General features: G+C 47.6%; 1 protein-coding gene across 4 annotated transcripts in view; it reads right to left on the bottom strand.

The window, feature by feature from the left end:
- Positions 1–7,674, bottom strand: part of LOC125443595 (cGMP-dependent protein kinase 2-like) — a 30,895-nt gene extending 23,221 nt beyond the window's left edge. Inside the window, exons 1-5 of one of the 4 annotated variants that reach the window (XM_048515821.1) lie at positions 7,506–7,674; positions 5,447–5,582; positions 4,242–4,401; positions 3,897–4,063; positions 742–855 (exon numbers count right to left, since the gene is read on the bottom strand). In XM_048515821.1, coding sequence (XP_048371778.1) covers positions 742–855; positions 3,897–4,063; positions 4,242–4,401; positions 5,447–5,522 — 517 coding nt within the window. In that variant the 5' untranslated portion in view covers positions 5,523–5,582; positions 7,506–7,674. Of the gene's footprint in view, positions 1–741; positions 856–3,896; positions 4,064–4,241; positions 4,402–5,446; positions 5,583–5,811; positions 6,004–7,505 lie in introns of those variants that run through there. The other 3 variants (XM_048515827.1, XM_048515842.1, XM_048515834.1) reach the window with 3 other exon arrangements.
- Positions 7,675–23,254: the final 15,580 nt, after the last annotated feature.

Genomic DNA, 23,254 nt, shown 5'->3' with positions numbered 1-23,254 from the left:
AATATTACATAAAACTCCAGAGGGGAAGCCATGTTGATCTTTTATAAGAGAAATAATGAAGTGTCAGAGGACCTATTAAAAAACAAACAAATATTGCGGGTGGGAAGGCTTAGTCCACCCTACATTTGTTAGTTTTTAATTTGCTGCGAGACTCTTTGTTGTCTCGGCACAAAATGATTATTATTTACGTAGGGAAAAATTAAATTTATTGCAAGCACACAAACCTCAGAGGGGAAGATCAGTCTCCAGTTATTTCTGCCTTCCCCTGCAAACAGCTTCTATCCCACCCCTCCCCATGCTAAGTGGATGCCATCTGGGTGAAGTTGCTAAGGTTTGGAAGAATCTCCCACAATGCCCCATGGAGGATGAGAAAGAGTCCTGTTCTCCTTCAATGGAGCAATGGAGGGTGGGCAGGAAAAGAGGAGGGTGAATACAGAGGATAGTTCCTCCTTACTCCCTGAATATCAGCCTGCTGTGATGGGGTTGATGCCAGCAGCCAAGGGCATCTGGTCTGAGGAGGCATGAATCCCTTTGGGATTGCTCCCCTCCCAGTGGGCTCTGGGGGTCTCCTGGAATTACAACTGATCTTCAGGTGGCAGAAATTCATTCCCCTGTAGAAAATGGCAGCGTCAGAAGTCAGGCTATGGCCTACCAGAGATTCTAGGTGAAATCCCTCCCCAAATTCTCCCCTGTAATCTCCCGGAATTTCCCAGGCCAGATTTGGCAACCCTAATCCCTTACCCACAACAGTTGCGGTGCGCTGGCAGTTGTACAGCACAGCCAGCTCCCCGAACACATCCCCCGGAAGCAGTGTACGGAGCTGGCGCCCTTTGTGCTTGACGCTGAGCTCGCCCTCTGCAACAGGAGAGTAAGGTCGGTTCACATGCAATATACACACAGACACGTGCGGTCCCTGCTGAAAATCTCATCACTTGCAGGACTGGATTGTAGTTGGAATTCGCTGTCTCCCAGGATGCAGTGAGAGGGTCTGGTCTAGACGGCTTTAAAAGGGCATCAGACAAACTCATGGAGGAGGAGAGGTCAGTCAACAGCTATTAGCCTGGATGGCTGAACGAAAACCTGCAATTAATTATTATTATCCAGACACCCACTCTGCCTCTAGCCGTGCCAGTGGGAATTATGCATGAATAGAGGCCAGGCTAAAGATCTGTCACACTTTCACTCTGTGAAAGAGCAACAGGGGACATGAGCTTTTGCACAATGAAATTGCTAGCCTCTGAGTAGAACTAAGTGGAGTTAATGGGAAGGGTCTAGGGCTCAGTGGTAGGGCATTTATCGGCAAGCAGAGGACGCCAGGTTGAATCTCTCCAGTTTAAAGGAACAGGTGATGCAAAAGGCTTCTGCCTGAGACCGTGGAGAGCTGCTTGCCTGTCTGAATGGATAGCACTGACCCTGATGGACCAAGGGTTGGATTCAGTCTAAGCAGCTTCATGTGACCCGAACATCCTGGACTCAGTGTTGACACAAACAACTGATTTGGATTCACTCCTTTGTCTTCTGCCTGCATGGCTGGGCTGAGGTATTTTGCAACTCCAAGCGAGGGGCATCCATCACCTCTTGAGTCCATGCAATGAATGGCCGGCTCCATGCCAAGACTCCACCGTGCATCCATCAAGTCTTGGGTCAGAGCAGCTGCCAGGCAGGTCTGTGTGGATTTGGTTTGAGCCTGCCTATCAGCCACTGTGCAGACCCTAGAGGTGATGGGTGCGTATTGTCTGCTGCCGGGGCTGGGAGCAAGTTGAGTCCCTGGTGGGTCGTCAGCACCCTTCTTGTAGTGCTGTCCCTATCAGCCCCTCACTTGACTTAAGCACATGTTCTGTTTGACTGAAGGTCCAAAAGGCTGGGCATGCATTTGGCCTCCGACAAGTGAGAAGGGCAGAGAACAAACCAACATGTTTCTCAAGAAGCTGCCTAGAGCCCTTTCCCTGGCTTTTGCAGGCATTTTTTTCAGATCTCCATTTCTCAGCCTGACTGGCCCAATCGCTTCAGAACTTGGAAGCTAAGCAAAGTCAGCCACAGTCAGTATTTAGACCACCAAGGAAGACTTTGCTATGCAAATGAAGGCAATGGCAAACTATCTTTGCTTTGTCTCTTGCCTTGAAACCCCCATGGTGCTGGAGTTGCCATGAGTCAGTTGTGACTTGACACCACACAATATTTATTATTTAATTTTGCATAATGTCACAGCTGTCAGTTCTTTAGCTGGTTGTTGGCCTTTCATTACAATTTGAGCCTCTCCCCTCTGCCTTCTGTAATGTATCGGTGCAGTACTCATGCAGATCCCAGCAGGGCTGTCGTCTGAATCTGACAGATGTTGATTTTGTTGACTTGAAGATGTTTCAAGTGCCCCCTTAGTGTTTTCGGAATGGCACCCAGGGTGCCAATTACCACTGGGACAGCCTCAGTTGGTTTGTGCCATAGTTGCTGAATCCTGAATTGTTATTATTTAATGTTATTAATGTCACAGCTGCCAGTTCTTTAGTTGGTTGTGGTTGGCCTTTCACAACAATTTGAGTCTCTCCTGGAGGCCTAGGACGTTGTAATGTATCGGCGTAGTATTCGTGTGGATCCCAGCAGGGCTGCCTTCTGAATCTGACAGATGTCGATTTTGTCAATTTGAATATGTTTCAAGTCTGCCGTAGTGTTTTCGGAATGGCACCCAGGGTGCCAATTACCACTGGGGCAGCCTCAGCTGGTTTGTGCCATAGTTGCTGAATCTCAAATCATTATTATTATTACTATTATTATTATTACTATTATTATTATTACTATTACTATTATTATTCCACACTTATCCTTCCCCTCTTGCTGCATTCTAATTGCACTGGAAGAGCAAAGGGGGAGCGATAGAAGGAAGATAGGTGACCAAACCCTTGGGTGTGCCGTGCTCCACAGGGGTGGCCTTCCCGTCCTAATTCTCATGCCCCCTGAGATGCTGTACTTGGAGGTGGTGTGACACCAGGGGTAGGAAACCCCTTTGGGGACCAAGAAGCTGTGAGTAATTTGGTCCCCGAGCTCGTCTAGCCACTTTTTAAAGCTATCTTTAAGCCAAGTGTCATCTCAAATCCACCATTCCAGTCAATGAAGCGTGTGAAGAAACAAAGCAGCCCAGTCTGTTCAGAGCCAGGCTCAGTTCTGCAGCCCCTCAGAGAACATCATGATCGGACAAAGTGCTCCGGTGACCAACAGTCCCCACAGATGCAGCTGCTCTCTCAAGCATCAAACCACAGCAAGCGTTTGGCAAGAATGGGCCTCCATGCAAGCACGGGAAACCTTCAGAGGCTGTAACAGAAGCGGATTCTGCCTCACTACAGTCTTAGCCAGGGGGAGATGCTGAAGTTGCCAAATGGCAAGAGGAGGCCCTCTGTGCATGCTCAGTGGCATTCTACACTGTGTTCTAGATCTCATATTTGGCAGGAGTTGTACTTCCCATCCCTCTTGCATGGGATCAGGACCTGAGCTTTCCACATCACAGCTCCGGTTCTGCAGAACTCCCTCCCCTGCGAAGCTCACAAAATCCCAGCACTATTAGCCTCTAGGAAACTGGATCAAACCCTCCACTCTTGTTTAATAAACTCCCCTGCCAGCAAGAGCCTTCCTATGAAAAGCCAACGGTATGCCAACAGGGAGATGTAAACATACTTTCAGCCCTGGGGTATTAGGAACCAACCAGATGCACTAAAATTTCCAAGGAAGGGTAGGTACACCAGGATGCAAACCCAGGGTGGGGTGGCACTTTCAACAGCAATTTAGAGCACCAGTGTTTCAAGCCAGGGCCAAGCAGGGGTCTCCTAACAACAATCCATCGGTTCTCCCAGTGCAGTTTGAGGCTATTTTTCAACCACCCCCTCTGCCACAACCCCCGGCACCCTCACCAGCTACAATGTACATGGTGTGCCCGTCGTCACCCTCAGCTACAATTGTGTCACCGGGCTGGCGCTGCTCCGGGGTGAAGCTCTCCACCAGTGGATGGCTCTGCCCATCACCCAAGCATCGCAGGAATTCGTTGCGTTTCACAGCTTCCAGGATTAGGTTGGCATCCCTGGGGGAAGGGAGGAGAGAGATGCCAGAAGAGGCCACAACCTTCCTCTCCCCGCATACTTGCCTATTCAGACTCACACGTAGGGAGCAGATTTCCAACTTCCGCTCCCCCACCTGAACCTCACTTTGTTGCAAGTCTGGAGAGAAGCACCCCATAGGCACACGCTGCGCCCAGTTACCTGGGGGATTTGGGGATACATGGTGCCTGCCAGTCGCCATCAGTCATAAGAGGCTCAGGGACGATCGCCTGCTCCCTGCTTTCCCTCCTGTCTTCCTCCATGGGCAACTGATCCAGAGTGCTTTCGCCCATGGGCTCCCTGGCATGCTCCAGGTTCCCATCTGTAGCAAAGAGAGGGAAGACAGTCTGGCACCCACCACATCCCCCCCCCCGCCCCAGATTCCCCCCCCCATTGTTTACCCAGGCAGCTCCTCATTTTCCTCTGTTCCTCCCCACTCCACCCCAGCATCCTTTCCCATTTGGCACTGGGATTTAGGCTTTCCCATGCAGGCCAGAGCGCCCCACTGGAGTGCATTTCAACATCCACCATTCCTTTGCTGGGTGAGGGGCTAGGAATGTCGAGGACCTACCGTGTCTGTCTGAAAGGCAAAAGGATGATGACATCCCACCCTGCACACTTGGGGAGACGTGCAAGGATGCTTTTGTAACAGGAAAAGATGCTGTTACCATCAGCCCATCCCTGGCGGGCCGTTGGCTAGTCCGCCCCTGAGCCTTTTGACAGGAAAAGCACTTTGGCTGAAACCTGTTGATCTGATGCTGAAGTCGCCTAAGCTCAGCAGCTCCCGGGCAAAAGCCTTCGGATTTGCTCAGAGAGGAGAGGAAAGGAGAGAGGTGCGCAAGGCAGAAAAGGCAGAACAAGCCAGCGGCTCTGCTCCACGCAGTTTACTAGTCCTCGGAGCCGGGCCATTAGCCGAAAAGACAGCGGTCAAGAGGTGAGGCTGGTGGGTTTGGGGGAGAGAGTCAAGAAGGGGGGGGTAGACTGGTCCCAGGGGCCCGATCCACCAGGCACATCTCTTGCATTAGAACACACGAACCCCCCAATCCACCAAGAGACACATCTCTTGCATTAGAATAAAGGACCGTCCCAAAGGACTGCCCTGGGTTAATGGGTGGCTATGGGAAGATGGGCTGGGGGAAGATTTTCCGCTCCAGGCACAGGAGCCTATTGAAGCAGCCCTCCATCTGGGTCGGAGAGTGCCAGTGGACGGTGGCGGAGTTTCCCTTTCAACCTGTTGAGCTTCCCCCTCCGGCTCAGCCCTTCCCTGGACCAGAAAGGGTCGAGAAAACCCCAACCTCTGCTCAGGTCAGGATCCCCCTCCCCCGCTCCAACAGCCCCAGGCAGATGTTGCTGTAGGGTCACCTTACCCGGCTCCACCAGCGCCACGCTCTCCAGAAAAGCCCTCTCCTCCTGGAGGCGCAGCTCGCGCAGGCGGAGGTCCATGTCTTCAGCGGCTCCGCTTCGGAGTCAATGTGCAGCAGCCGGCAGCTCTTCCTTCAGGAGCTGCCGAAAGGAAGGGCGGGGGGGGGGGGGGCAGAGAAAAGTGCTCAGTGATTCAGGGAGGGCAGAATCCCAGCCAGCCAGCCGAGCCCGAGCACCACCCGGCTCAACCCCCCAGCATCTGGGCATCTCTCAAATCCAACGGTGGGACAGGCAGGTAGCCCAGCCTAGGATCTCGCATCCCTCTTGCCAACCACTGAGCGCAGCCTCCCAAGCGTCTTCTCCATCCTACCCAAGCATCCCACGCAGCTCTGAAGACCCTCCGTGCTCCCCCCCCTCACTTCTCTGCCCAGGTGAGTCCTCTTGCTGGCATCACCTGAAGAGCCCAGCTCTGAACTACGGCAAAGTCCCACCAAGCCTCCCTGGGCTCTGCCCGCCCTCTCCAGCTGCTGCCTCCTGAGCGAGGTGCTCGCTAGCAAATGAGTCACCCCGTTTCTGTGGGTGGGGGGAGGGTGGGCAGGGGGGCGTGCCGACATCCTCGCAAGAGGCTTGGGCATGGCTGATGTTTAGCTCCCTGCCCTTGGTGCTCCACCGCCAAACATGATGCCAATGTGTTACTAAGCAACCAGCCCTTCCAATGCATTTCAGTCACTCAAAGGATTTTCCCACAACAGGCATCAACGGTGGATGGGGAGGGGGGGCATTCCCTGAGGGATAAATCCAATCTTTGGGGGTGAGAGACCATCTGTCCTGGTCCATGAGCATCACCTTGGGTGGCAAAGGTGTCTAGGGGAGGGCTGGTAAGTCAAACACCACCCGCCTTTCAAAGGAATAATCTTGAAATAAGAACCAAGCAACTGGGATGGGAGCGGGGGCAGATTGGACTGGCCAGAGTCTCTTCTGCACTCAGCCAAGCTTGCTCTAAAAAAACCTAGGCGCACACAAAGATGCAAAGAGGGACCCAGGGGATGCTCTGTGGGAGCAGCACCTGCATTTGAATATATTTACATATTTTTCAGACTCCTTCATGCATCCTTCTATCCAGTGGTACTGACTGTCAGCCAACAAAGCGAGCCAGCAATACTTCCAGGTGTAGGGAGGGCTGACTCCAAGTGAGAGCAAACACCCCAGTCTCTGTTTTCAGTGCCTGGACTCAGCTTAGTTAAGGTGATTGAAAACCCCACCAAGTGAAAACAACATAAGGCAGTAGAAATAAACAATAAGAGAGTGTCTCCAAGCAAATTTAGAGTGACATTTGCTTCCCCACTGAAGAATAACAGCCAGTTTCCAAGTATCTGGGCTGGGGAGGGCAGGATTTCCAGTCACATAAGCAGGCAGGTTTGATTAAGCACTGGCGATTCTAGTTAAAGAATGGGTCAGACAGAATGTCCACTTAACTCAATTTTCTGTCTTGAGCCATGCCTAAAAAGTTCCCAGCTCCAGCCTTTCCTATCTTCTTTTCATTGCACAAGGAACTATTCTGGAGAAACCGCTACCCCTTCTTTCTGGGCAATGCCAGGTAGGAACATTATGGAGCTCCAAATGCCCTGCCATCCAATCGGACAGAGGCATGCACTTCAGCATCTCCTCCAATTTGATGAGACTTCTTGGCAACCACCGTTCAGTCCATACCTGGCAGTCTAAAGGGTGCCCCAAGCAACTACTTGTCTTGCTGATGCTGATGGGCTAGCCTTCCATTTCACAGTTCTGAGATGTTGACACTGCGGTTTGGGCAGATTGACACTTTTTACACACACGTCAAAAACTATTTACACTCCCACAGTTTTGAAAAAGCAACATGCCTAATTTTAAACCTTCAGGAAAACAGTTAGAGTTGAGATAAAAATCTGAAGACGTCCCTGCAGGTGGGCAGAGCTGCATTCTGAAAATGCACGGGTGGACGTCCTCCACGGTCCAGAGCAGGGCAGGAAAAGCTTTGCTCCCCATCATTTCAGATGTGTGCTTGCAATTGTCACACATACTCACAGATGCCCAAAATGTCCTCTGTACGTGCTGTCAGATATTCTTCTGTGTAGCCTGCACATTCCAGGGCTGAGCCCTGGTATCAAAGAGATTTTCCAAGCTGCGTTTCCTCTCGAACGAAGCTCTATACACTCCCACAGATGCACAAACATGCGGGAACTGTCGCGCACATCTGCAACACACACAAACATGTAGCAGCATCAGCTAAAAACAGACCCAGAAGCAGCAAAGATGCACAGGGATACCCCACCATCTGTGGATTGCAATGTTCCTTGATGACAGCATGGGAAAAAACCCTCCAAAAATGTCTGTTTCTGGAAAATCCAATGCATGTGCTCTAGATTCAACACCTGGGTTGCAACGTGCCTTCCCTCCACATCTGCATGCACTGTGCTGGCTGGTGAAGTTTGTGCACCCTCCTCGGCTATGGCTATCCTGTCCTTAACTAGGCACGGTCACCCACATGCCCTGTCCTCTCCTCCACCCCACTTCCAAACCTGTGCCTTGGAGGGTTCCATTTCAGCTCTGAGTGGAAGCCAGAGTGTCCTTTGAGTGCTGCTTGCCACGCCTTATATGGCAGTTACACATTAATGAAGGTGTTGTGTTGTCCTCCTCCCTGCTGCCCTGCCCCCTCCAGCAGATGCATCTCTAGTAAGAGGCTTTGGAGGGGTCTTCTCCTCCTCCCACTGACAGCAAGGAATTCCTGTGGAAAGCAGATCTTATTCGGAGCCATCGAGGACGCCCCAGGTAGCAAAGCAGGGAGGCACAGTATTGCCGAGTGCAGACCTGAGGCACAGGGTGTGGGGCTGAGAGTGGAAAGGGGCGGAGGTCTGCTAATTATGAGTCACGCCTATTCAGGAAGTCAATAGAATCATAGAGTTGGAAGAGACTCCAGGGGCCATCAAGTCCAACCCCCTGCAATGCAGGAACACACAATCAAAAGTCAACAACAGCCTGAACAGCTGCTACAGACCATACACTTGTCCATGGAAGGACACTTTTACCCAGAGCCATAGCAAGGGGGAACTGTGCCCGGGATACATGTGTGCCCTGCTTCCCTGCCATGCCCCCACCCCAGAATGCCCCCCAGAACGCCCTTGCACCAGTGCACGCCTGGGGCAGGACACACATCCCCTGGGTGCTACGCCATTGCTTTTGCCTTCAATTGCAAAATCCCAGGTATGACTGAGACATGTTTGGAGTACCAAAAATTCCACCTTCCTACAATATGAGACTCTACCTTTTCCTTTTTATTTTACTTCATTTATCATCACCTTTTCTCATTGAGGTTCAAGATGAATTACAAAATTGTAACAGAATATAAGAAAGACCAGCATAAAACATATAGTGTTGCAATACAGTTGGTTTGTACAATTAGACAACAAAGCAATAAAAGCAGTATGAAACATCCAATAAAATGGATCACACAATTAGAAAACAATGAAATAAAAATGCCATAAAAGATCCAATGAAAAAGGTAATATAAGAGCAGGTGGGAAAAGAGGAGAACGACCTAATATTTTTCTGACAGAACATTGAAACTATATTCCTATTCTTTTACAAAAGTGTCATCTTACTATATGATTGAGCAGCGTGTTCCTCATGACGAACCAGAAAAAGTGAAGGCCTCTGGAAGATGTAGACCAGAGGATGCCAATTCTCATGTACAGAGGGCCTGACAGGACTACAACTCCCAGACTCCTTCTAACTTAGCTGGTAACACTTCTGAAAGCTCTGGGTCATCACAAGGCTGACCTATTCCTTGCTTGAGTCAACGAGTAAGTCAGCTGTGAGTCCAGCACCAGTGGTGGCCAGGACTAAACAGGGGTAATGGGGCAGAAAGATGGAGAAAGAGTGGAATAGCAGAGCAGAAAGTTTAAAAACAGAGCTGGGGTAGTGGGGCAGAAAGAGTTGGGGTAGCAGGGCAAAAACAGAGAAGATTAAGAGAAGGAATGGCAGGACGGAGAGTGAGAGGCAGAGAAGAAGGGGGAGAACAGAAGAAAAAAGGTGGGGGTAATGTCCTCTCCAGTAACCACTTGTGCATTCCCATTTGTTAGAGCCCACTGTATTTTTTCACACAATGGGGTCTCCATTTCCACAGGCACCCTGCTGGCTCCCCCCTTTCCAAAGCTGGGACCTAGCTTTGCAAATGGGGGGAGGGATGCTGGCTTCCAGCTTTGCAAACTGGGGGGGGGGGGTGTCTATGAAGTTGGGGATAACTCTCCCCATCTTCACCGACACTTTGCTGCCCCTCCTTGACAAAGCTGGGGTGATTGGGGTGTGTATATGCAATTTCAGTGTTTGCACCAGGTGCTATTTTCTGTAGATATGCCTCCTCCATGTCTCATGCACTGGGGAGGATTAGTTTTCTAGAGCCCACTGTATTTTTTTTCACAACTGGCATTATCCTGTTTTACCACATCTTCATTTCCTTTAAAAAATGCCCTCATGGACAGTGATGTTTTACGCATCCTGAGAAATTATAGTATTGTGGGAGCCTTCCTGGTCTCCTCCGGGGGGGGGGGGGGGCACCACAGAGATAGGACTGGGTGGAGGCCAGTGCCTGAATCCCAAAGAAAATCCTGATCCTGCAAGGACAGAGAGGAACCAGTCTGCTCGTCAGACAGCCATTACCACAAGATGACACATGGCAGCCAAAGAGTCAGACTTTCCAAGGCCTACAGTCTTCCCTGAGGCAATCTTAGCGCAATAGTGCTCTGGCAGTTCTACTGCCCGCAACCTGCAGATGTTGTTATGAGGGAATTATTATTTAGAATTATTATGAATTATTATTTAAAACTAGACAAGGATCCCACTGAGCACATAGCATCTATTATCAAGATCACAGTAGAAGAGGCAATGATGCTGGGATACATTAATGATAATTTGGCGAAGTTCCTCGTTAAGCAATTTCCCAGGGTGCCAATTTTTTGTGTGCTGCCTAAAATACATAAGCCAGGCTTTTTGTTTCCTGGCTATCCTATCGTTTCTGGTTCAAACTCAGTCTTTGAACCTATAGATTCTTTCCTGCAACCTTTTGTATGTAAAATGGATACCTTTTTCAAATACACTCGGGACTTAATTCACAATGAATATACATTTCCCTGTTTCTCTCCACCTTGCCTTCCTCTGTGGTCTCCTTATGGCAAATTTTAGATTGGAAGCTTCATGGGGCAGAGTCCTCTATTCTTGCATTTTATTGAGTGCTATGCACAAAGATGCCATTGTATGAACGAACCAACTAATAAACAATAATGAATAAACCACAAAGCCTTTATATTCACTACAAAGGAAGTAGCAATTCATTGTTTTTCAGAATCTTATCTGATGAAACTTATCTGAGGAAAACTTGTATTAAAATCCCTGGTGGATGTGCTTGTGCAAGCATAATGTTTTTGCTGTCAGGGTAGATGAAGAAAGCCTCAGAAAACTTTTTGATACTGATTTTTATTGTTTGATTTTCAAAGTGACCCTTTTGCTTTTTCCTTAAAGATGCACAAAGTGGAAATGATGATGCCTTTTATCAACAGGAATGTTTATTATCTGCCTCTCTCACCCATTAAGTAAAGAGAAAGGGGCTGGGTTACTTTCAAGGGACATGAAATGGTATGCAGGCAGAATCACTTTGTGGAACACAGGCCCCTTCCGCACATGCAAAATAATGCGTTTTCAAACCACTTTCACACCTGTTTGCAAGTGGATTTTGCCATTCCGCACAGCTTCAAAGAGCATTGAAAGCAGTTTGAAAGTGCATTATTCTGCATGTGCGGAATGAGCCACAGTCTCTGGGTAGCCTGCTACCCAATTGAAATTACCAGGCATTTCACCAGATCACTGTTCCAGTGGGGCTTCGGCAGGAAAACTGCCCGACAGATTGTGACTTGTCAGCGTGTGTGTGTCTGGGGAAATGCACTTTGGATTTTCTGCCTCAAGTACCAAAACATTGGACAGCTGACCTATATACCTAAACACATGTGCATGCATTCATACACACATGCATTCATACACACATAACAAACACACCATGCTCCTCCTGTTCCTCAGATCACAAGAGACACCATGTTTGCCTCCTGGATCCTTTTATAGCCTAGATCAAAGCCCGTTTCTTATGAAAAGTTAATTAACAAAACCAAACCAGCTGTTCCTTCCACCCTTCCTCCCACATTCTTTCCCCAAACCTGTCTTAGCTCAACTAGAGTGATGGAAGTTGGCAAACCTTATCAAACAATGAGTGAAACTTTGACCCTTTCTCTCCCTGCCCCCAGTGTCATTTATTTCAATGGGATCTGTGCGCCTCTCTGTGTAAATTGCAGAGGGAAGGCAAAACAGTTTGGGCCTGTACTTTGCTTTTGACAAGCAGTGGTCAGAATTGTAGGTTGGTCTGCGATTGAAGATGCTAGGCTGGATCCTGTATTAGGACTGTCGTATACATTCTGACTTGGGGACTGTGATAAGTAGGAAATTTGGCTGAATCTTTACCAGGTCACTGAATTTTTGTTTGTTAAGAGTCACTTTCTCTGCAAGAATCTGTTCTCAGGGTGGCTATTGCATAGCTGGTTCCCTGAGTACAACACTGAGTCCTTCTGGGTTTCAACCATAACTTGATGGAGCCAGGACTGGAAAAAATGAAAACAACGCTAATTTATTTATTTAGTTCTAATTCAGTCATAATTTGATGGAGCCAGCACTAGAAAATATTAAAATAATATTTGTTTATTTTTGTGGTCTGTTGTTGTTGTTGTTGTAGATTTCACAGTTGCCAGATCTTTAGCTGGTTGTCGGCCTTCATTACAATTTGAGCCTCACCCAGAGGCCTAGGAGGTTGTAATGTATTGGTGTAGTTAATTTTGTCAATTCGAAGATGTTTCAAGTGCTGTAATAATAATAATAATAATAATAATAATAATAATAATAATAATAATTATTATTATTATTATTATTATTATTATTATTGATACAAAACAGTTATACACAGCAAACAAGATCAATATGCTGGATTTTGTATTACATCACACGTCGGACACTTCCCAAGGATCTAGGGCTGTGTGATGTATCGACGAATAATGCAGAGCCGAGTAGGGTGGCCTTTTGCAGCTGACATATGGTGATTTTGTCAGCGCCAATTGTTTTTAAGTGCCGTTCAAGATCTTTAGGCACTGCACCCAGTGTGCCGATCACCACTGGGACCACCTTTACTGGTTTGTGCCAGAGTCTTTGTAGTTCAATCCTTAAATCCTCGTATCGTGTAAGTTTTTCCAGTTGCTTCTCATCAATCCTTCTGTCACCAGGAATAATAATAATAATAATAATAATAATAATAATAATAATAATAATAATAATAATAATAATAATTATTATTATTATTATTATTAATCATTCATTCATTCATTCATTCATTCATTCATTTTACTGGATTTTGGTATACTGCCCAATCCCCAAAGGGCTCTGGGCGGTGTACAATAAACAACCATCAACAAGTAAAATACAACAAATCCAAAATACAGATTATAATGCAATAAATCACAGATAAATCCCTTTAAAATAACAGCAGCAGCATAACCTATAAACCAAGTACAGTACAATGGCATCCGGTCCCCAACTCCTCTTTGTTCGAAAGAGGGAGGTTGCATCTTCAAGGCCTCCTTTTCTTCTCCACAGGCCCATTTAGAATTATCTAATAAAGTTCAATATTTGTTTGTTTGTTTGCATTTCTCACTGGGACACAGGTGGGTTCTACAGAATAAGTTAATATGATTGATAGGGTGGAACATCCAGTAGACAGATGGACTGTCCAAATACACAGGATTTGACTTGTAGAAATCTAGAACCAACCAGAAATCTGAAACAGAGATGAAGCAAAGGGTAAGTATTAACATAGAATCATAGGCCCCTTCCGCACACGCAAAATAATGCGTTTTCAAACCACTTTCACAACTGTTTGCAAGTGGATTTTGCTATTCTGCACAGCTTCACTGAAAGCAGTTTGAAAGTGCATTATTCTGCATGTGCGGAATGAGCCATAGAGTTGTCAGAGACCCCAAGGGCCATCAAGCCCAACCCCCTGCAATGCAGGAACACACAATCAAAACATGATGCACCCAGCAGTGCAAAAACTACATATTAAGCATTTACTTACAGAAACTGGTAGTATGAATTATGCATAGTAGTATACTCCACAATCCCTAACCCTTTACTCCAAGTATCTTTCTGAACCGTTTTATTACAGCCCTTTTTCTTTATTATTGTTGTCAACAAAAATCAGCAGCAAAAAAATCCTCTTTTTGAAAACACTACAGGCATCATATAGAAATTTACAATATCGCCAGGTCAGTGAAAATAAACTAGACCTGTCACATTTCTATCCTCTCTCCAAGGAGCTCAGGTCTGTATATATCATTCTCCCCTCATCCAGTTTACCCACACGACACTCTTGTGATGTGAGGAGTGTGAGGCTGAAAGGCAGAAACTAGCTACCACCACCACCACCCCACCTGTCCTGGTCACCCAGCAAGCTTCATGGCAGAACAGAGATCTAAATCCAGGTCTCTTCATTTCCAGTCCAACTCTCTAACTACTATATCATACTGGCTAATACGGCAAAAGGAGATTAATCCTGGGCGAGGCTTTGCATTCAACCTGCTGAAACGATTCATATTAGAACTGGGAAAGGCACTATGCTGTTCATGCCAAAAAAAAGTACTTTGCTGATGCAAGTGCAGGAATTAATATCGGGAGATATAGGCTCCTCCTGTGCCAAATGTGTATGATTGGATAACATTATGAAACTTATTATTCCAGTGTTGTGTAATGAACCACTGCACTTTTTCTCGCATACGGTTCTTATTTGTATTGCAGCCGTCATGTGAGGTAGGTCTATTATTTCTACTTCAAAGGAAAGGGTAGAGAGTGAAGGGCTTTGCTTACCCTCCCAGACTCCTGGACCTCACACATAACATATTGGGAAGGAAGTGGAATGATATTTTTGGTGTGAACTTTGGATAATACAAGCATGGCACAAGATCCTTTGGTCTGGCAAGAACTTTTGTCCACTGCCCTCTGAGAGATCAACAAAAGGGTGTGTGTTGGGGAAAGTGGGTTGCTCCCCTTAGGAGTAAAAAAGCAGATGACAGCAGCCACAGCAGAGAGAAATATCCGTGCTTGGTCTTCAGATTTGCAAGAGGATTCACAACAGACAACCTAATTAAACTACAAAACACTCCTGGTATAATCTGGGGTGAAAACCAGCAAAAGTGAAGTACAATACAGAATTCTAATTCAATTCAGCATGCGTGTAGGAAAAAGACGCCAAAACAGCAGCTGGAAGAAAAGTGGCTAGGCGGACACTAGGCTGTAAGAGAAGAATTTGGATTTATACTCCACCTTTTTCTCCTGCAAGGAGACTCAAGGTGGTTTACAAGCTCCTTTCCCTTCCTCTCCCCACAACAGACACCTTGTGAGGCAGGTGGGGCTCAGAGAGTTCTGAAGAACTGTGACTAGCCCAAGATCACTCAGCAGGAACGTAGGAGTGCGGAAACACACCTGGTTCACCAGATAAGCCTCTGTGGTTCTCAAACGGAATGTCTGACAGCAACATAGCTGAAGAAATGATGCAGGGACTAGTGAGGCCAGATGAGCATAATCAGGGGTGTAACGAGGCAAACTGTAGCCCTGGGCCAAACCTGAGTTGGATCCCCCCCCATGGGGGGCCACTCCACCACAACCAATTTTTTTGCACCAGGCCATTGGTGCCTGCAGGGGGTGCATTTTTAGACATATCAGCACCAAAATTTCAGCATATCATCAGGAGACTGTCCTTATGCTACCCCCCAAGTTTGGTGAGGTTTGGTTCAAGGAGTCCAAAGTTATGGACTCCCAAAGGGTGCCCCCCCCCCCCCCCCAGCCTGCAACCCCCATTGACAGCAATGCAGACAACTCAATGCAGAACAAAGATTCTTGGGCACATTTCTGGGATGTTCCTGCAGGAGGTGCATTTTTGGATGTATTGGCACCAAAATTTCAGGGTATCATCTGGAAACTGTCCTAATGGGACCCGCCAAGTTTGGTGCAGTTTGGTTTAGGGGGTCCAAAATTATGGACCCTCAAAGGGGGTGTCCCATCCTCCATTCTTTGCTTAGGAGCCGCTAGCCTAAAAACTGCGCCCCCTGCAGGCCAAAAATGGAAAACCACTAAAAGTACCCAAAAACGAACCCTGCATTTTGATGCCCCCCACAAGGTGGTACCCTGGGCAGCTGCCCACCTTGCCCAATGGGTATTATGCCCCTGAGCATAATGCAGCTCCTTGGTTTGTAGTGTTATCATGACGGAGCAACTGCTGGACAGAATATATCCCACCCACCCCTCTCAGAGTGAATCACCCTCCACTCAGTGTTATTTGATGCTGGGGATCATTAGGAAAGGAGTTGATAATAAAACTGCAAGGATTGTCATGCCCTTATATAAAGCAGTGGTGCGACCGCACTTGGAGTACTGTGTTCAGTTCTGGCCGCCACATCTCAAAAAGGATATCGAAGAGATAGAAAAAGTGCAGAGAAGGGCAACGAGGATGATTGAAGGATTGGAGCACCTTCCTTATGAGGAGAGGCTGCAGCGTTTGGGACTCTTTAGTTTGGAGAGGAGACGTCTGAGGGGGGATATGATTGAAGTCTATAAAATTATGCATGGGGTAGAAAATGTTGACAGAGAGAAATTTTTCTCTCTTTCTCACAATAACCAGAACCAGGGGCATTCTAATATTGAAAATGCTGGGGAAGAATTAGGACTAATAAAAGGAAACACTTCTTTCACATGCTAACGTGTGATTGGTGTTTGGAATATGCTGCCACAAAAGGGGGTGATGGCCACTAACCTGGATAGCTTTAAAAAAAAGGGCTTGGACAGACGGACAGATTTAAGGGAGGAGAAGTCAGATTCTTATGGCTACCAATCTTGATCCTCCTTGATCTGAGATTGCAAATGCCTTAGCAGACCAGGTGCTCAGGAGCAGCAGCAGCAGCAGAAGGCCATTGCTTTCACATCCTGCACGTGAGCTCCCAAAGGCACCTGGTGGGCCACTGCGAGTAGCAGAATGCTGGACTAGATGGACTCTGGTCTGATCCAGCAGGCTAGTTCTTATGTTCTTATGTTCTTATGACAAATTCCAGAGGGGGAAGTGGTGTTAGTTGGCTACAGCCAAAACAATCACGATTCTTGTGACATCTTCAAGACGAGCAAATTGGATGCAGACATCTATGTTTTCATAGTGGTTAAGAGCGGTGGATCTAATCTGGAAAACCAGGTTTGATCCCCCCCACACTCCTCCACATGAGTGGCGGACCCTTATCTGGTGAACTGGATTTGTTTCCCCACGCCTACTTATGAAACTTAAGTTGCGTGTCTCTTGTTTAGTCCAGGAGTCCCACGCTTCAGGAACTTCCAGATTCCAGAGCACCTCTATCAGCTTTTTTCTGTCAGCATGGCCAATTGGCCATGCTGGTAGGGGCTGATGGGAATTGTAGTTCCTGAACATCTGGAGAGCCGCAGGTTCCCTACCCCTGGCCTAGTCACAGTTCTTTGGCACTCTCTCAGTCCTACCTACTTCACAAGGTGTCTGTTGTTGGGAAGGGAAGGGGAAGAGTTTGTAAGCTGCTTTGGGACTCCTTACAAGGTAGAGAAAGGTGGAGTATAAATCCAAAGTTATCTTCTTCTTCATAGGTCAGAGTTCACTTCATCAGATACACAGTGGGTAGCTGGACTGTGGGCTCTCTAGTGGAACCTTGCCAGAGCTGTGCCGGAATGTAACAATAGCCCCGGAACTAATCAGCCATCATTGTCATTACTCAGTTTTGATTTGAACAGTCTGGGAGCACTGCAGGGCTATTTGGTTCAGTTTACTCTTGGTCCTCAGTGCAGAAGCCCATAAGTAAATTCCCTAGTATATTCAAGGGTCTGCCCCTGACATATGTTTTGCATGCAGAAAGTCCCAGGCTCAAATCCTCAGCATCTCCAGTTAATAGACTGCAGGTAATAGACCAGTGATGGCGAATCTTTTAGAGACTAAGCGCCAGGGGCAGAGCAAGGGAAAACTGCGTCTGGGGTACATGTGCGCCCCGCGCCCCTGCCATGCCCCTGTCTGCCCCCACCCTGCCCTGGAATGCCCTGAAACACCCCATCACACCCTTGGAACGCCCTCGCCACGCCCCTACAGGGGCACATGCCCAGTGCATTGCACACCCCTCGCCCCCTTGACACTATGCCACTGCCAAGTGCCCAAACTGGGGCAATGGCGCGCGTGCCCCCAAAGAGGGCTCTGAGTGCCACCTCTGGCACCCGTGCCATAGGTTCGCCACCACTGTAATAGACTGCAATACATCCACTCAGAGATGAGTAAAAAAGCAACCAACCTTCACCTGTCAGAAGTGGTAGTACACAAAGATGACAGCCAGCTCTTAAGGTGAACGTGTGCTCTATGTACAAGAACACAGAAGCTGTGGACTTATGTTAAATTAATATCCCTCACAAGACACCAACCTGACTCGAGCATGAATGCAGGAAGAACAAGCAAGTCTTTCCTGCCTAAGGGTAATGCTTTGTGATCTTTCTCATCCATAGCAGAAAACATTTATGTTTTCCCAGTATTCTGAATTCCACTTTCTACCATCTTCAATAGACGGGGACGGTCGTGTTTCCTTCCACAGGGTAGATGCCAGAAAGTAGGTCAAATGACATCTTATTTAACAGTTTCTCTGAAACTGGCATGTTCCTACACCCGCTGAAATTGGCCCAGTAAAAAAATACTGTGATGTTATGAAGCTGGAAAAAGAGGAGAAAAACCCCCAAACTTTCCTGTTCTCTCCACACCACGTATATGTAACTGGAAAGGACATTCTGGTAATAGGGCTCTGGGTTGGGAAACAGACAGAGATTCCAGAAGTGGAACCTGGGGAGGGCGGGGGTTGGGGAAGGGAAGGGTTTAATGGGGTATAATGCCATAGTGCCTACCTTCCAAAGTGGCCATTTTCTCCAGGTGAACTGATCTCCATCAGTTGTAATCCCAGGAAATCTCCAGTTACCACCTGGAGGTTGGCAACTGTATTTGACAGTGATCTGTCCACTTTACATTTTTGCCAGGTCCCTGACTGGACTCACAGAGAGAGAGAGGTCTCAGGGATAGATTGTTGCCCATGAAGTTGATCCTCAGAGACTTCTATTGTGACCTGGTGTAGTGCATGACAATTTCCCATACACATTGGTGGACCTATTGTAAGCCATACACTCCACCCAGGGTTAATTTGCGAGCCATGCTGGGATATATGCAGTGGTGGGATTCAGCAGGTTGATGCTTGTAAACAACCAGTTGTTAAATTATTTGAATCCCACCACCAGAACCGGTTGTTAAATTATATATACTGGATATATGTGCCTTTCATATTGATAGGGTCAGGGTGCCAATTACAGGGGCACAGTGGTTCACCCCAACAGACTAAATGCATCGTAGTAGATTCCTGAGTGCTCTGTGGGATTTACTGATTGACTCAGCCAGCATTCCTGTTTCTGACTACTTGGACTGGCACTTATCTTAGGCCATGTACACTATTGCTCCCTTATGCCCTCTTAAAGGCAGCAAATCCTATATCCTGCTTGATTCAATAAGGCCTTGTATGCAATACAGATGAAAGGAAGATGTCTAGAAGAAGAAGAGGAGGAGGAGTTTGGATTTATATCTCCCCTTTCTCTCCTGTAAGGAGACTCAAAGGGTCTTACAATCTCCTTTCCCTCCCCACTCTCCCAAAACACCCTGTGAGGTGGATGGGGCTGAGAGAACTCCAAAAAACTGTGACTAGCCCAAGGTCACCCAGCTGGCATGTGTTGGAGTGCACAAGCTAATCTGGTTCACCAGATAAGCCTCCACAGCTCAAGTGGCAGAGCGGGGAATCAAACCCAGTTCTCCAGATTAGAGTGCACCTGCTCTTAACCACTACACCACGCTGGAGCCCATAGGAGGGCCAGTGTGGTATAATGGTTAGGTTGCTAGACTACAGGGCCTGGGCACAGAATTGCCAGCCTGTCTAGACTATAGATCTGATCTCCAGACTGCAGAGAGAAAATTGCTGTTTTGGAGGATGGGTGGATTCTTGTTGCATTATACTTAGCTGAGGTCACTCCTTTCTCAACCCTGCTCGCCCCAGGCTCCACCCCAGATCTCCAGATATTTCCCAGTCTGGAGTTGGCAATTTTACCTGGGTGGCCCAAGTTTGAATCTCTGCTCTACCATGAATATTTGTTGGTGACCCTGGTTCAGTCAATCCCTCTCAGCCTAACATAACTGCCCAACATAGCTCAGGAGAGTAAGCTGTGGAGTGGGATGGGCTGGTGTTAGAGTTGCCAACTCTGGGATGTGTAATACCTGGAGATTTGGGGGATAGAGCCTGAAGGCAGAAGGAAAGGAACTTAAATGGTGTGCTGTGTTGGAGTCCACCTTCCCAAAGCAGCCATTTTCTCTAGGTGAACAGTTCTCTATTGGCTGGAGATCCATTGTAACCCCAGGAGATCACCAACTTCATCTGGAAATTAGCAACCCTAGCTGGTTACCAGCTCCAGGTTGGTAAAGCCCTGATGATTTGGGAATAATCTGGGGAGGGTGGGGTTTGGTTAGCGGAGAGACCTCAGCAGTGTATAATCCCATAGGGTCCGCCTCTCCAAAGCATCCATTTTCTCCAGGGAACTTGATCTCTGAAGTCTGGAAATCAGTTGTAATTCCAGATCTCCACACCTCATCCCTGCCTGACTGGCAACATGATTGTAGGCCACATTCACAGGCCTCAGGCCTTGCTGCCAATTTTCCTGCAGCCCTACACTGAATATTGACACCCACTGGTCATCAATTTCATCGACTTTAAGAAAGCTTTCGACAGCATTCACAGAGAGTCCCTTTGGCAGATCCTGCATTTGTATGAAGTACCAGCAGCCTTCATTGCCATCTTCAAAGACTTGTGCCCACGAGCCAGCTGTTGCATCAAGGCAGATCATGGCTGCACAGACTTCCTTGAAATCACCACTGGGGTCAGACAAGGTTGCATTCTGTCTCCACTTCTTTTCCTTGTTGCCCTTGACTACATCTTGCGGAGAACTGGAACACACTCTGGATACACTGGCCTGACCAAGACCGCCTTGGTGACTTGGATTTTGCTGATGACATCGCTCTGCTCGAGGAAGATGAGCCAAAGCTGGAGCATGTGACAACTGACCTGGATAGAGAAGCAGGCAAAATTGGCCTCTAGATAAGCACTGATCAAAGATCATGCATGTCAGCTCCACAGCCAGAACACAGGGAATCATCATTGGATCCCAGCAGCTAGAGAAAGTGGAGATATTCACCTACTTGGGCAGTGGCATCTCCCAGAATGGAGAAGCAGAGGCAGATGTCAGGTGCTGCATCAGGAAGGCTGCAGCTGTTTTTCGGAGAATGAACAAGATCTGGTGCTCACCAACCATTGCCCTAAAGACCAAGCTCCGCCCTATTCACCTCCATTGTTAACCCAACAGCCATTTATGCGAACAAAAGCTGGAAGGTATCAACAAGTATTAACAGGCTCAAAATCTTCCAACAGAAGTGCCTATGCCGAATTCTGAAGATCCAATATTATGACCACATCACTAACGAAGTATTGCTCCGAAGGAGAGGCATGTGCAAACTCCATACCATCGTTGCACACAGAAGACTTCAACTGGCTGGCCACGTCCTTCGCATGGAGAATGGTTGGATCCCAAAAGCAGCAATGAGGTGGATACCTCCTGATGCCAAATGACAGCGAGGACACCCCCAAAACACCTGGAAGAGAACATTTGAGCAAGATCCTGAAAGCACTGAATATTGCATGGAAGAGGCTGAAACAGTCGGTCAACACCAGAAATACCGACCGACCGACCGACCGACCGACCGACCGACCGACCGACATCTCCCAGTCACCCTCCAAGCCTCAGGATTGCACTTTGGAAAATGGAGGGAAAAATAGAAGCCAATCAGAGGTGAAAAGACCAAGCCATGAGGGAAAGCCAATAAGACTCTGCATGGGGAGGGGGAAGATGCTCACATCCTGAAGCAAGGCAGTAGTAGGCTTGCCTTACTTCCAGCTAAACCCTCAATAATTCTCAAAATTACAACTCATCTGCAAACAGATTAATTCCTCTGGGGAAAATGGCTTATTTGGAAGACGGTCATGGCATTACACGCCACTGAGGTCTCTCGCCTCCTTAATCTCTACTTTCCCAAGACTCCACCCCCAAATCTCCAAGAATCTCCAGACTTGGCAACTCCAGGCAATGATGAGGTTGCTTTTGAAGGGAGCTGATCCTTCCTCCCCAAGCTGGAAATGATTTTATCTGACCTGAACAAGATCAGGTGACCAGGGAAGATAGTCACTTTATTGTTTATAGTCTTCCTGCCAGCTTTCCCAGGAATTTTTTGCCCTGGGTCAACTCACATCTGACTTATGGTAATCCCACAGGATTTTAAAGGCCATAGCTGTTCAGAGGCAGTTTGCCCTTGCCTGCCTCCGTGTCACACAGGTCTGGTAGTCCTTGAAGATCTCTTCTCCAAATTCTAGTCAAAGCAACCCTGCTTAGCTTCTGAGATCTGACAAGGTCAGGCTAGCCTGGGCTATCCAGGTCAGGGCATAATAATACATCAAAATAATTCTTACCCTAAATTAGACTTTTTGTTCATTTCGCCTGTGTCATTCAGACCATTCAACTGAATGGTGTAGTGGTTAAGAGCAGGTCACTCTAATCTGGAGGAACCGGGTTTGATTCCCCGCTCTGACACTTGAGCTGTGGAGGCTTATCTGGGGAATTCAGATTACCCTGTACCCTCCCACACACCCCAGCTGGGTGACCTTGGGCTAGTCACAGCTCCATGGAGCTCTCTCAGCCCCACCTACCCCACAGGGTGCTTGTTGTGAGGGGGGAAGGGCAAGGAGATTGTAAGTCCCTTTGAGTCTCCTGCAGGAGAGAAAGGGGGAAATAAATCCAAACTTTTCTTCTTCAACTAGCCACACCCTGACTGAAGACAGAGTTGCCCATGGGAGCAGGAAAGATGCTCTGGGCCCTCCCCAGTCAAGCTTTTGTGCCAGAGTTGTGACCACCAGTCAGAGCCCTTGCCTACTCCAGGGCTGAAGGGGCCAAGAGAGTGTGTCAGGGCTGGCGGCTCCTTGGAAGGAACTCATCATCATCCACCATAAAACACCTGTACAGCCCCACCATTTCTTATGATGCTACTTCACAGTGCTGTTGAGAAAACTAATTACAACCAATGAGACTGGGATGCTGCTATTATACTGGGTTAAAGTTGCTGCTTGGTCAGTTTTACTTGGTATCTCCTGAGGAAAGTTATTCGAAGTGCTCATGGCTTGCTTAAGCCCTTCTCCTATCACTGCGGGATCACGACCATAGTTCTGAAGCAAGCTATCCATCAAATTGTGTTTTTTGAATCTGTTTATCTGAGAGCTTTGGATAATTGCAGGCCCATCTCTAGTCTTCCACTCTGGGGTAAAGTCCAAATGGGCAGTCGTGGATCATCCCCAGATGAAACAGTCCTCATCCTGAGACAGATTGCTCTTGATACTTTCAAACCTCTCAGTGTTTTTGATTTGATTGCTCATCAATAATTTCTGAATTGGATGAGAAGATTGAGGGCACCACTTTGCAGTGATTTTATCCCTTCCTGTCTGGCCAGTTGGAGAAGTTACCATTCAATG

This window comes from Sphaerodactylus townsendi, linkage group LG01 (assembly GCF_021028975.2).
Source record: "Sphaerodactylus townsendi isolate TG3544 linkage group LG01, MPM_Stown_v2.3, whole genome shotgun sequence".
NCBI classification, from domain to species: domain Eukaryota; kingdom Metazoa; phylum Chordata; class Lepidosauria; order Squamata; family Sphaerodactylidae; genus Sphaerodactylus; species Sphaerodactylus townsendi.
This window is presented reverse-complemented; position numbering and strand designations above follow the sequence as displayed.